Consider the following 15,269-nt stretch of genomic DNA (forward strand, 5'->3'; position numbering starts at 1 on the left):
TTCAGTTCAGTTCAATTCAATAGAACTTTATTCATCTTGAAGGAAAATCTTGTACCAGAGAATGCTTCAAATTACAGTAACAATTATAGCTGCTGCGCAGCGATGGGTCGGGTCCGGGCAGGCTTGAACTCACAACCTCTGAGAATCAATTTCTATCTCACTGAGCTAATTAGTTAATTAGCGGGTTTAGCAGCCGTCCATGCATGGAAAAGCAGATTTCAAATCACTGTAAAAAAAAATTCAGTTCAGTTCAAATCTGAAAATACACATCTAAATACGCATCTAGACAGCATGGAGATGTTGGTAATTTGTTTGTAACAATGATTGATTTGCTCCATAAGTGAAAAACTGATGTTTAAAATTGCCATTTTTACATTGACTCCAATTGTTCACATTAGAGCAAAATTCAAAATGCTGTCAAAGATTCAGTTTTTGAGATAAAATTCTGAAATTTGCCACACATCATCTACCATGACTCTAGAATTTTGTCTTTTTTCATGAACATTGAAGATTTATTGAGCAAGAATTTGCATGTATATGTTTACAGTACCGTTTACAGTCAAACATTTTGATGCACTTTAGGCTCAATTTTTGATAAATCAAAAATCTGAGAAACGTAGTTTTTGTAGGTCAGTCTGAAGATGCTCTGTAGCAAGTTTGGTGTCAATTGAGCAAAAAATGTGAGAGGAGATAGGTTTAAGAAGTTTTACAGTTTTTGAAAAAAAAAAAAACAGTGATGAACTTCATAATTTTTAATACGTTTAAAAGTACAATAGTTTCTTCAGTACTGGGGCTACAGTTTGATGAAAGTTGTGAAGTTGTAGCACGTATGGTTGATTTGTTATGAATTTCCAACATTTTGAACTTTAGAGGCTTGCTGTAGTGCCACAGACTATTGCCTGGAGTTTACAGCTGAGGATATCAGGCTTGAGACTGGACCTTTGTGCAAAGTTTGGTGAGTTTTCACCCATGGGAAGTATGATTTCCTCAGAAGAAGAAGAAGAAAGAAGAAGAAGAATACCTAGGATTACAATAGTGTCCTGGCAGCTTAGCTGCCCGGACCCTAATTAACGTTCACAAAGTAACAACCAGTGGGTTCCCCGGGTCAGGATATAAAGATGTAAAATATAAAGTCAAGATATAAAAATGTTTAAGAAGTAAAAAAGCAAAAATCAGTGCCTATTAGAGTAACAACAAGGTAAGGTAAGTACAAGAAATACTAAAATTGAACTAAAATGGGGGGAAAATGCAGATTGTGCCTGATAATCAACTTTATATTGTATGTGACGTGACAATGAGATGTAGTATTGCTACTTTTTCAACTGTATAGTAACATATAGCAAACATCACATTAGTCCCTGATTCTCTCACTGTGATACTGGGCTGTTCTGATTACTCCGTGACTCTTTCCCCTACATTACAGCAAGTTCTTATGTTTGGTATAGTCATAGTAAAAAGGGTTATTTTGCAAGAATGGAAATCTGTTTCCCCTCTTTGCTTTACAAATGGCTAGATAACATCATTTCTTGCCTAAATTATGAAGAAATCCGGTACACTCTGTCTAACTCCCTCCAGCTTTCTAAAAATCTGGGAACACTTTATTGAACTTACCAAAAGGGTGAGAAGTCAAGCTGACTAACCACATTGTGACACAGTATGAACTGGCGAATAATTGTACTGTTTTTCCTCTGGCTGGCAGTGTGTTATCGTTTATCTTACAATTTCTTAAAATCCCTATTAATATTATTACTACTATTATTTTTTTGTTTTGTTTTTGTTTTTATTTTCATGTATTTTTTCTGTCCTGTATTTCTTATGTCCGTGTTTGTGAATTATTAGTGTTAAAAACTCACAAATAAAATCTATAAAAAAAAGTTGTATTGCTAATGATATTAAGAAACTGAAATACCACATGACATTGCCAAGTGATCATGATATTTAAAAGTAATATTGCACATGATGTTGAAAAATTCAATTCAATTCAAAGGCATGAGAAACACACATTTATTTTGCAAAAGCAATTGTAAAATAAAAACGAAAAATACAGACTCATTTGCCCTTTCCTGACCCAGCAGTCAGTAATTTCCATTCATTTCAAGACGGTATAAAAATGAACTTAGTAGCTGTTCTTAAGATAAGTTATACTGTAAACCTAGCAGTTTACTTCATAGAAGCTGATTAATTGATGGTTAACACATTATCTGGTTTCAGTTTTACCAAGTGTGACATTTTGCCGTTTTTCTTCTTTTTTACACATTATTATATAAATAATGTTTGGATTTTGTTCTGTTGGTCAGACAAAACATGTACTTGAATATATTACCTTGGGACCTAAAAAATATAAATGACATTGTCACTATTCTCTGACATTTTATAGATTTTAAACTGGATGATAAGAAAAATAACTGAAAAAACAACAATTGTTTTCAACCCTACACTAAACATCACGTCTGGTTTTGTTTTGTGTAAGTCACTATATTTGTGCATATTACAACAGTACAGACATTTTCATGCAAGAATAAAGTATTTTTTCAAAACTGGACCAACTCAAAGTTTATTATCTATTGATGTTTATTATAGGGTATATAATATGTACTTGCAGCAGTTAAGCAGATTTCATGAGGTTAGTACTTGCATAATTCCTGCAGTTTTTAGGCTGTATCCATGGCTGAATGCACTTATTTTAGGTCTATTTGGATAAAAGGGTGAGCGAAATGAAATTTCTGTAATTCAGTAGTGTAGGCTTGTAAATTTTAAATAATGGCTGGCTGAAAGGTATTCAAGATACACAACATACCGTGGAACTGGTCTCTGGTTATAAATGCCACAGCCATCTCTAACCAGAAGTATTTGAATAAAATGTTGCAGGTTAGCACACAGATTCAATCCCAGACTGCAATACCCCAACATACATTATAAATCAACTAGTACTGTTTAGGACCTTGTTTAGATGAAATATGAGAAGAGTGAGATGTGTATAGCTAACATCCAGGGGAAAGGTTTGCCTGACAGGCTGTAATCAGGGAATGGAAATCCATTTTCACATATTAAACTATCTGTGTTCTCCATTTTTTAGTCACTTGGTGGCGCCAAATGCCTTCCTTTATTTAGTAGATCTCAGCACAGTCATTTACCCTCCCAGTGACTGGACACTAAGCACAACTGTTGTCTGACCACTGGATGCGTCAGCCTGTATTATTTGGCTGATTACGTGAGGAGACAAACGTAGGGTGCTCAGTGTCGCTCACCAACCACATGATTCAGTTAACATTCTAGAATTATGTTGCTGAGTGACAACAGACCATCAGTTCACCACTTTTTCCTCTGTTCTTTTAATTCAAAGTGTTAAAAATCAATGTTACATGTTGCGTAAATCTTTTGCATGCTTTAGAAATTGTTTATGTATTTTGTATTGTCTCATGTGTATACTTTGCAAGAACGCTATCTATGTTGCTTTTTGAAGGAATATAACCGAGCAAACTATGAGTTGAGACTTAACATAAAAAGTAAGACAGATATGGTTTTCATTACTGCATATCTCAGCAAGCACATTTAAGCAAGTACAATAGGCTACTGCACATATAATGGCCTATTGAGATTCTTGTAGGCTACTTTAGTTGAGTGTTTCCATTCAATGCTAATTTACTTCACTAAATTTATGTGACAGTAGTGGTGGGGGGTTACTTTGCAGTGTGAGGTAAATTCCTGTATTAATATGCTGAGTCATTATGATCTGGCTCTTATAATAATTACTTTGTGTATTTTATATACTCACATAATGTTTATTGGTATAGGTATTGGTTAACTGTGTGTACATATGTTATGTGTGTGTTCCACAAAACTAAGGATATGCATACATAAGAGACTTCACGTATAAACCACTGGACACTGGCGAGGAGAGGGTTAGGTGTAAAGGGTGAAAGTAGGACGAGTCAAGTCAAAACCACGTTTAAGAAAAGTCAAACAAGATCCTGAGTGAAGTCATATGCACACAGTTGCTGGGTTACTGTTGGTGAGTGTTGATGCAATGTGCTGTAAGAACTGGAGATGAGACTGCCCAGTGTAGTACTGGTGGTGGCTCTTGACTTGTGTCAACTGGTATTTTAATTGCCAACTCTCATCTTCTACTTCACTAAAAGCTGACTTTTTTTTAGCATCTTTCATGACAGTGGAGTAAGATTACATATGAAACATATAATCTTCTAAAATACACTGTTATAAAGTGGTTTCAAAAGTTCTACCTCCACCTGATAAAACATTAGAACCCTACTTAGACATTAGTGGATAAGTTATAATCACCTAATGTTTGTATGTTTGTTCTTACGAATGTGTCTACATAATGACAATTATTTTGCAGATAATACTTTTAATTAAGATTTTATATGTTAAAGTTTTACTTGTAATATTTTTTTTTAATAATGTGATAATCTTTTAATATAGCACTGTTTAAAACATGCACTTACAAACCACATCACATATGGAATAAGATACATTCATTCATTTATGTGACCGCTTACCCAGTTGTCCTGAGCCTATCCCCCTGACACTGGGTGAGAGGCAGGGTACACCCTGGACAGATCACCAGACTATCACAGGGCTGACACATAGAGACAGACAACCATTCACACTCACATTCACACCTACGGACAATTTAGAGTCACCAGTTAACCTTTGGACTGTGGGAGGAAGCTGGAGCACCTGGAGAAAACCCACAGAGGGACTCCGAACCAGGAACCCTCTTGCTGTGAGGCAACACCGCCTATAGAATTTGACACATATAAATATTTATGTATACATAAATACATACAGACCCATATGTATGCATGATACATAGACAAGAGTTAAAGTTCATGATCAAAATTAAAATAAATAAATAAGGGTAAACAGAATATTTATAAAAAGGCCAACCTTTAGAAGTGAGTTTTCAGCAGCTCTAATGGAAAGACTGTGTCAAAGTTTAGGAGCAACAATCTCAAAAGCACGGTCATCTCTGGGTTAAAAACAAATGGGAACTGATTAAAGGCCCTGATCAGATGACTGAAGTTGCCGACTGTGTGAATAGGGACTCAAAACCTCTACTACATAAGCAAGGACCATGTCATGTAAAGCCTAGGGTGATGTGGGGCCGACAACTAGTTTTTGTTAACACCTTAGCAGCTGCATGTTGCACCAGTTTTGTTTTTTTAAGATTTTTTTTTGGGCAGTTTTTGCCTTTAATTGATAGGAAAGTCAAGTGTGAAAGGGGGAGAGAGAGAGGGAATGACATGCAGCAAAGGGCCACAGGCTGGAGTCGAACCCGGGCCGCTGCAGCAACAATTTTAAAAAAAAAATCCTGTACAAAATAAAAAGTCCTTTACACACAATTGTTGGGATATACTCTGCAATGATACTCTTTTAAGTTGTGCATATCTAATAAAAATCAACTCAAAGATAGTGGGTCCCTTGAACGCATGACCTGATATACACTAGAGCAAAACATGGTGAAGCAGTATTCTGTTATCATGCAGCACAAACCTGGAATAACCTCCCAGCTGATGTAAGACAAGCCCAGACTCTGAACACTTTAAGGTCAAAGCTAAAGACATTTCTTTCTTACACTGCCTACTCCACTCTGTAATGACTGCAACCTTATTCTTTAACTCAATTTTTTATATCATTTTAAATCATCTTTGGACCTCTTGTCTGCACTCTCAGTTTTAATGGTGATTTTTTTCAGTTGTAAACATTTAGTAACTAATTTCACCTTTTATATGTGTTTTTTCTATCTACTCTTTTCTACATCCTTTATCATGTTTTATATCCTACTGCTCTGTAAAGCACTTTGAGTTGCCCTGGTGTGTGAACTGTGCCACACAAATACAGCTGCCTTGCCTTGCCTATATGGACAGCTGTAGGCCTAGAGATGGTTATGTGTTTTCCTCTTGACCTGACACAGCCTACGATAGGCGGGTGTTTTGGGACACATGTTGATAAACACCCAGGTCAAACACGACAATGTAAACAGGCCTATCAGCCGCGCTCGGCTGCTTCTCCGGAAATTTCCACTTGGATGAGACTGCAGTAGCTTCCCAACAAACATGTCATGTACAGCACCTGACCCAGCTTACATCAGTTCAGACCACGCCCACAGAGCGAACCCTCTCATTTTGCCATTTCCCATTGGCCACTATGAAGGTGTGTCACTCAACGTGACGTCAGCAGCTGTACATAACACAGGACGTACATATGGTAATAAAACTTTATTACACGTTATAAACGCTTCACAAACAACCTCAAAGAAACTTAAATAAGCTGTATGTGTTTATGTACAAGTGAGGGTGTGTTCTCATTAGTCTGAGTGTAGCAGCTCATGAATATTAAGTAGCCAGAGGAGCAATAAGACCGGCCTCTTGCACCAGCGCGGCCACATTCAGCATCCAGCAGCGCAACATCTCTCCGCGCTTTCATCAGACTTTCTGCGCGGTGTCTGGGATCGGGTTCACTTCAACTGGGACGACTGGGATTTTCAAAAATAAAAATGGCTTTGAGGGGACCTTTATCCAGTCTTCTCAGGACTCAACTGGGACACACGTGTCAACAGAGCAGGGCTCAGTCCGTGGCTGTGCTGGGAGCTCCTTTTTCAAGAGGACAGGTAGGAAAAGATTTATGTGACTCTTTTATTTTTAATATTTAACATCATCTAGACAGATTTAACCCCCTGGTGTTTATTTTACAGAAAAGAAGAGGTGTGGAGCACGGCCCTAAAGCCATCAGAGATGCGGGGCTCATCGACAGGCTCTCCGGTTTAGGTAGGTGAATAATGGAGCAGCCGGCGCTGCTGCGTTATGTAACAGTGAATGGGTGGGAACCTGCAGGTTACATTTAGACAGATTTAACGTCTTCCTCCGGTGGCTGCCACTGTTATATCACCCGGAGGGCTGTAAATATCAACATCCAACACATAGGCTTGGAGAGGTTATTTAAGCTCACGTGCGTTTGGGAACAAAGTGATCCCTGCTTTAGTCCACTTTAAATCAAATCCTGTCACCTACATCATAGATTATTAACAGGATGTGTATTTAAACAGGATAAATAACCATAATGTCCACTTACTAGGCTTTTTTCAGGCAGCAGAACAGCATGAACTGAAATCATTATTATGTAAATCCCGGTTGAAATACTGAAACAATGAAGTAATGGCGACTCCAAACTCATAAGAGCTTCATTCAGTCCCCGCGGGCGCATCTACTGAAGCGATGCCATACATGGGCAAGAATAAACCACCATGGTGAAACACACCGTGTAACACAGTCTGCATTTTCTTTTCTCAGCCACATGTCTGGTTTAGTCATTCTTGTCCGGGGCACATGCTCGGAAGGGCGCACAGAGGAAGAGGATGGGCTGATGTATTTCCACTGTGTCGTCACTGCAGACAGACTTTCCCCCCTCTCTCTGTAATTACTCTTTTATGATTGCGTTTCCACCCACCTGCGGGCAGTTTCCCGTTGGACACAGGAGTGCTGCTTTGAAGGATGAAATGGGACACCTCACACGGAAAGAATGCGCTCTTTATTTTAGGCTTAGGTCAATGAAGTTGTATTGTGACTGCAAAACCACGCCTCCTAAAATAACAAAAGAGATTTACCATAGAAACTGGTGATACAGTGGAGGAATGAGTTACAGTAACAGTAAGGACAGGAACACTGTAAAGTCACTATAAAGTCAGCCTGGGATACTGCAAGTCTATCTGTAGTGGCACAGATGGGGGTGCAACAAAAAATAGATCGTGATATTATGTTTTGTGATACTGTGTCATTATAAAGTAACAAAAATATTTTTAATTTTCTAATTAATCAGTAGTTTAAATTTACATGCAAAGATTCATGACAGCTGAGTTATTATAATTTTCTATTTTTTGTTAGTTTATATTTTTACTTTGTTTTTAATTTTTCTGCTCAATTCAGTTCAGTTTTCATTGTTTAAAAATGTAAAGTTGTACTTAAGTTTTTATTACTTTTAGTAATAGTTTTCATTTTTTTTACTATAATATGACTGGTATTTGTCAGAATTTTAAAAGTTCAGAATAAGTATTACATGACTCATATACATGACTCACAGTCACGTAGACATTCCTGTCTCAATATACAATGCCTCTCCTCAAGCTTTTTGTGGTGACAAATTGGACCAAATGATCAAAGAATAAATCTAAATACACTTCCTGTATATTCTTATTCAATTTAGTTTGTTAGTTTATCTAATCTAGTCTCTATTTTTATTTCTCACATTTTTTTAACACCTAGTTTTAGTTTTACTTTAGTTTTATCATTCAATCATTTTCCGTAACCACTTGTCCTGGTAGGGGTCGTAATGGGGGGGGGGTCACAGAGAGTCACAAATTAACCTGCATGTCTTTGGACTGTGGGAGGAAGCTGGAGCACCTGGAGAAAACCCACGCTGACACGGGAGAACATACAAACTGATCGCAGAACGGCTCCCCCACCCCAGGTTTGAACCAGTAACCCTCTTGCTGTGAGGTGGCAGTGCTAACCAAAGCAACACCGTGCCACCTTAGCTGTAATAACGTTGTGTAAAATTGGTTCACTTTGTGTTATTTCTGGATTCTGACGGCAGGATAGCAGGGCTGTAATCTGTCTTCAGCCTTTGACTCTCCTGAATGTAAACTGTAACCCCTGCATCATGATACGTATCGTATTGCCAGAGTCTTGCCAACAGACAACCCTAAGTCTCACACTGAGGACACACTGATACGTTGCAAGATGTAAGACATTATGTGGTGCAACAAAGACATAATGCCTTCAAATATTTGTACTATGGTTTATTGTAGCTTTCAATAATGAATCTGTTTTGTGTTTGATTAAAAAGATGGTCTATTACAAGTTAGTACAAAGTAGTGTCTTTAAATTTCAAGTTTTTAATTAAAAAACGACATCATCATGCACCTGGTAGAATAATTTACTGTAGAATTATTTTACAAAATCATAAATATAATTACTAATAAAAGGAAAAATACAATAACCTACGAGGAGGTCACTGTGTACTGGAAGAGTGGAGGGCTGCCTGTTGACCCCACAGAAGCCTAACACTAAGCTATCATATGTATGATAAGGATACTATAAATACACTCACTACAGAGTATACCACACGTATAAATGTACTGTCATTACACCACACTTGACAGAATCACAGTATACCCACAAAATCACTGCTGAGTTCCACAGATTGTTGGTTCTTCTCCATATATAATAGGAAATGACGGTTATTGTTGATGATAATGACAGCTTTACACACATCCTCACACAATGGATAATCTAGGTGTGTGACTGATCACAACCGCCGAACCTGTTCCTGCCAGTTAAACAGAAGCTCAACCAAGCGTCCAGTTAAACAAACCCAGAGTGTAACAGCATTTTCCAAGGAATGCGAGCACGCCTGGTCCCAGATATCTGCTTATCAGCTGTAACAAGGATGTAACTACAGTGCACACAGCAGCCATAATCTTACATTTCAGAGTAATCAGAAGCAAAACCTGCAGCCTGCCGCCGCTGCTGTAACAGAGTTTTTGAATTGTCCTGCAATCCATGCTCATGTTTGCAGCGACATAAGGGCTATTCCTGTCCTGTCTACGAATGGCAATGGGTAATGTACCACACTGGTTCCCCCTTAGATCAGCAGAGTAACACTACACTGCCATAAAGGCTCACATTGCCAGATGAACCCCCAATATGGTGGATCACATCACTTGTTTACGTCGCAGTGTGTGGCTTAAAGTAAGTGGAAATTTTTCAGTCTTTACCTCCGTGGCCACCTAGTAGAGGGCGAGCTGCAGAGGCTGTAACTTGAGCTGACGTGGGAAAGAGGACAAGTGGAAAGAGCCCCGTCACGAATGTTCCACGGGCACTGAATGAGTCAGCGTCCCCAGACTGCAAGGTAGACAGAAGAGTGTTAAATAATGCTATGGAGGCTACAGATTACACAGCGTTGCAGTCATTAGAGCGCAAATATTTAATGAAAACAGAGCAGGGCAGTGTCCAAAACCAAAAGGTTGCAGGTTCCCTCCATGCAACAGTCAGACGTGCTGGTGTAAAACTGCACCATTGCACAGTCATTGTTCACCAAAAGAGTGACTCAGTTAAATCCCTTAAAATAATGTCAGCCTCTTGTTGTGTTCCTCAGACTATTCTGTCCACGACTTTGGCGACCTCAACTTCCACCACCTTGAGAAGGACGAACCCTACATGAATGTAAAGTTCCCTCGCTCAGTGGGTGGGGCAAGCAAGATGCTGTCTGGCGCAGTGAGCAGAGCTGTCGGCGCTGGACACACACTTGTCATGCTGGGAGGTGACCACAGGTAACTAATAATCTATTAATACAGAATGTGGTGTCCGTGAACAGACCCCACCTTGAAATCATACAGTCATACAGTATTTAGGTGTCCAAAGGCTACTATAAATCACTTTAACACATGCAACAATACCCTCAGCTTCTGAATCTGACTGATGCAAACACCAGATATTTATGAGACTGTCATCTTATTTCGTAGCCTTGCTATTGGATCAGTGGGAGGCCACGCCCGGCAGTGTCCTGACCTGTGTCTCATCTGGGTTGATGCTCATGCAGACATAAACACACCCATGACTTCGCCATCAGGAAACCTCCACGGCCAGCCTGTGGCGTTCATGCTCAAAGAGCTGCAAGACAAGGTGAGAGGATTTTTTAAGCTCATGCACAGACATGTTAAGCCCCCCTCCAACCCTTCTACACAGGAGCAAGACACACAGACTGAAAGAAGAATGAAAAATTATAACGTATTAAATAGGTATTAATTAAGTAATTTTTATGCCTTAAAACCACGATCAACAATTGACATGCTAACAATAACCTTTATTTGATCTGTCAGATATCACCCAATGGTGGATATTTTATTTGTCTCTACATGAAAATGCATTCCACTTTACACTCTATCTCTGTCCACCACAGATGCCAGATATCCCAGGGTTCTCCTGGATGAAGCCATGCCTAACCTCGAGGGACCTGGTGTACATTGGGCTGCGGGACGTTGACCCCGGAGAGTAGTAAGTGCACGCTATGACGTTCTGATATGAATTTAATTCTCCATGTAAGCTCTGTGAAAATAGGTCTTGATGTTTCTGACTTTGTTCATTACAGCCACATCCTTAAGAACCTGGGTATCCAGTACTTCACAATGAGGGATATCGACAGACTAGGCATCCAGAGGGTCATGGAAGTCACTCTTGACCATCTTCTGGCAAGGTATCTTTGAGAGATTATGATACTCACTTTCTGTTAACATGGTTATATGATTATTTTATAATGTTTAACATATTAATCTTTCACTACAAATCTTTTTTTGTTTGGTATATTTGATAAAAATCAAATGTTTCCTTATGTCTGAGTTAAAATGAACCTTAAATTCTTGACATTTAACGATCTTACCTTCTTGAACAGAAACCAGCGACCGATCCACTTGAGCTTTGACATCGACTCATTTGACCCGTCTCTGGCTCCAGCCACAGGAACACCAGTGAACGGAGGTTTGACCTACAGGGAGGGAATCTACATCACAGAGGAAATCCATAACACAGGTACAGATGACTACAAACATGTTCAGAACATCCTGTATAGACGGTGTCAGATACCCTCATGTCCTCAAAGGGCTCTTAGCATTAAGTTCTAGTACCTAACTTGTGAATGTGCTGATGTGCAGGTCTGCTGTCGGTCTTGGACATGGTGGAAGTGAACCCACTGCTGGGAGCCAACCCCGAAGCCGTGGAGGCCACCGCCTCTTTAGCGGTTGATGTCATCGCGTCGTCTCTGGGACAGACGAGAGAAGGCGCTCATGTACCTGTGGATGAGATTCCCTCCGTGAAGGGCGACACAGAGCAGCTGCGCCTCTGAAAGCACGAAGCAAAGCTATGAACTTTATCACGTCATCCCTGAGCATTCCACAATTCTGAATACAAGACTGTAAAGACTGAATCTAATGGTAGCTGCAGATTTTGTTGTCACCTCTTTGCTGTTTTAGGGTTATGTTTAGTGAAGAAAAACATTTAGAAGAAGAGTTCACTTTCATGCCGGGGTGGGCAGTTTTTGTTTTTGCATCACTGGGCAGAGCATATTTCAATTCAAGTGTTATGAGAGAGACTTCTGCACCTCCTCTTGGCTTTGCTTTAGAAAATCTACCCCAATGATGGGAGGTCTTGGCCAATCACAGGTCATGCCAGAGAGAGGGCGTTCCTATGGGCTGTTCTACAAATGCATACGCAGATGCACGTCCCTTCACTGGAAGCCTGATTCAATGGCGGAGAATCCTGCAGAGAAAGTTGCTATTCCAGCATTGGCACAACTGCCCGCACTGCAAAGGAACCCAAAAAAGGAAGACTTATCAAATAGAGTCTAAAAGTCTGACAATAAAAAAGTCAATATCAGCAAAGCGTTTCAGAGATGGAGAGAAAATGTTGCTGATAGTTAAGCCTGTTGCTAACCGCTGCAGCTAATTCAAGTGATGATTCAAGTTCATGTTTATGCAGCTAGCTAGAGTCTCGAATCACAGTGTGTCATCCAGGCCCCCAGGAACAGCGCCAGGCTTTGACACCAATATTATATAGTAGCCAAACATGGAATTACAACGTTCGTCATGTGATGTCAAGTGGCCCAAAAATACTTTTTTCCATGGACTTCAATTGTGAAAGAGACGAAAAAGACGAAATGTCTTTTTCCATTATCTGAATTTGATCCATTCCACCTGATAACATCTCGAAAGTATAGAAGAGCCGCACAATTAAATCTTTTTTATCCCCAAGTTAGCAGAGGGCTAAACCAGGAAGTTAGCTGCTTGCCTGCCCTTAGTCTGGAGTGCACTTGTTCTCTGGGCCGTATGATAAGGAAGATCCAAGTAATTTCATAATGCAGAAATTAAACTTTCTTGGCTTCATTCGCCACTGTGCAACTTTCAAAAGAATAACTGGGGCCCTACCTGTATCCAGTTATTTTTATACATCCACGATGTCACCCCAAAGGGCTCTGCGGGCCCACGAGTTTGCAAGGAAAACAGGATGGTATCTCTTGTGGAGTTGCTGTCTTCTAACAACATCAGGATGACAATCACAATCAAGATGATTGAAAGAATGAGTAGTACTCTTATGGGTGTCTGTCTGGTGGGAGGGGCTTAGGACAGAGAGGGGAGCGCTGCAGAAGGAGGGCTCTATTTTCAAATTCTGCTGTTTTATTTTCCAGAAAACTGTCTACCCCAGCTTTAACAATGCAGGGACAAAAGTCTTTGACATGATGTTAACTACTACATGTATTGATGGAAATACTTGTCATTGAAACAGCAATACTAACTTATTTTGCTCCTGTATGTTATAGTTAAGATGTGTTAAGTGTTAAGAGACACAGCTGCCACATATTTATTATGCGTTTGGTTTACAAGAGAATGAACCTGCCTCAGAGGTATGATAAACCAAGTTTGACGGAGTTTGGAATCTACTGTCTGACATGGACTCTCACAGTGGTTTTGTGGCTGTGCCAGTAACTAAAAATTAGTGATGATGTGTTTGCACTTTTGGACCAGCTGTGGTTACTGTATTTTCTTTAGAGTTTACTTTTGTATTTTCACAATGAACGTAGAATTACTGTGTGTATAAATAGCTGATTACATCAGTGTTATTTGGCTTGAGAACCGAAAATATCCAGCTTTAATTTAAATGCTGGCAAAAACAAAACAATTATTTGCTTATTGAAGTTTGAACTGATCTGATGCTTGACTTTATGTGGCCCACTATTGTCCTTGTAACAAGGAGTCTATATTTTGGTCTTCCATAAATGTGATTACATTTTTCGTTCACGTGAACTGGTGTCTTTATTTTCTTCACAGTTAGTCTCATTTATTCTAATGTAACTAACAAAAGACAGGGCAAACAGCAGCTGATGGGACTCTCATTAGCTCTGCAGGTATATGGCCATAAACCAGAGAGGTGAATAAATAAAACTTTGACAGGATGGTGGCACTAGATGAAAAATCAAAAAAGTTATTACAAATCATCTTCAAGGGAATATGGGGAATTTCATGGTAATCCATCCAATAGTTATTTCACTATAATCCACAAATGTGAACCTCATGGTGGTGCCAGCTGAATTAATTACAAATACTGTATTGTTCATTCATACGTTCATACATTAACGATTGAGTGGAGGTTTGGGGAAACTCATACAATCACAAATTAATTTTTTTATGCATCAGAACAGTGCTGTAAGACTTATCAACAAAGCTGATTATCATGAACCAACCAACCATTATTTAGAAACTCACATGCTTTCAAATATAGAGATTTGGTGGACTTTAAAACTGCACAATTAAGGAATGAAGTATAAAGAATAAGATGCTTCCAGACTGTGTCCACAAGTTGTTCCAATTTTTGTACAAATTTAGAGTGAGTCAGTGTGAAGTAAATGAATTTGTATGTATATAAAAATAAATATGAGAACAAATGCAAAACAAAGACATAAAAAAGTCAAAGGAGTAAATTTGGGGAACAGATCTAAAAGGGAATTAAAAGATGGATTAAAAAAAAGATTATTAATGGGTAAGTTATGAGATTTTACAATGCAATGTCAGATAAAAGAATTCATTAAATCCTACTGCCCATGACTGGCATTTTTATGATATTTGAAAGACTTACTAACGACATTTTAAGACCAACTGAAGCCTTACATTTAGACTGGCGGATTCAATGCTTTTAAAATTTTTTAGTAACTGCAGGAACCCTGTTTAAGTTCAAAATAACCAAAATAAACTAAACTGGCTAAAAGCAAGGGGATCACTTGAGTCATTAGGATTTATCCTCTGGGAATGTAAACATCTGTACAAATGTTATGTCAATCCATTTAATAGTTATTGAGATATTTCAGGCTGGACAAAAACAGTGGATCAACCGACAATGCCATCTGTAGAGCCAGCATGAAAAAAAAAGTCTGAACTACTTTAAAACTCTTACCAGTATTGTTGGTGTTATATTTACATTAATGATTAGTTGCATAAAAGAACGTGAAGCAATATTTTAGTTATAAGCAAAAACCCTCCAGCCCAACTCCCACTCTCCACCTGAGCCACACAAGCAGGTCACCAAACATGTTTTTGTACTTGACATCACACCAGGAACACATGATATCTGTGCGGAAGAAAAACACTGCGGCACTGCGGCAGATGTGCCACTTCAAGAACACAGCACTGAAAACAACCTTATCACCTA

At 39.0% G+C, this 15,269-nt stretch overlaps 1 protein-coding gene across 1 annotated transcript; it reads left to right on the forward strand.

The window, feature by feature from the left end:
• Window positions 1-6,287: 6,287 nt before the first annotated feature.
• arg2 (arginase 2) lies at window positions 6,288-13,870 on the forward strand. Its single transcript, XM_049596979.1, has 8 exons — window positions 6,288-6,631; window positions 6,716-6,788; window positions 10,174-10,348; window positions 10,541-10,700; window positions 10,978-11,072; window positions 11,167-11,271; window positions 11,467-11,603; window positions 11,726-13,870. The coding sequence occupies exons 1-8, from the start codon at window positions 6,518-6,520 to the stop codon at window positions 11,914-11,916; spliced, it is 1,050 nt and encodes a 349-aa protein (XP_049452936.1). The 5' UTR covers window positions 6,288-6,517; the 3' UTR covers window positions 11,917-13,870.
• The last annotated feature ends 1,399 nt before the right edge of the window (window positions 13,871-15,269 follow it).

The sequence above is a fragment of the Epinephelus fuscoguttatus genome, linkage group LG14 (genome assembly GCF_011397635.1).
Source record: "Epinephelus fuscoguttatus linkage group LG14, E.fuscoguttatus.final_Chr_v1".
Classification (NCBI taxonomy): domain Eukaryota; kingdom Metazoa; phylum Chordata; class Actinopteri; order Perciformes; family Serranidae; genus Epinephelus; species Epinephelus fuscoguttatus.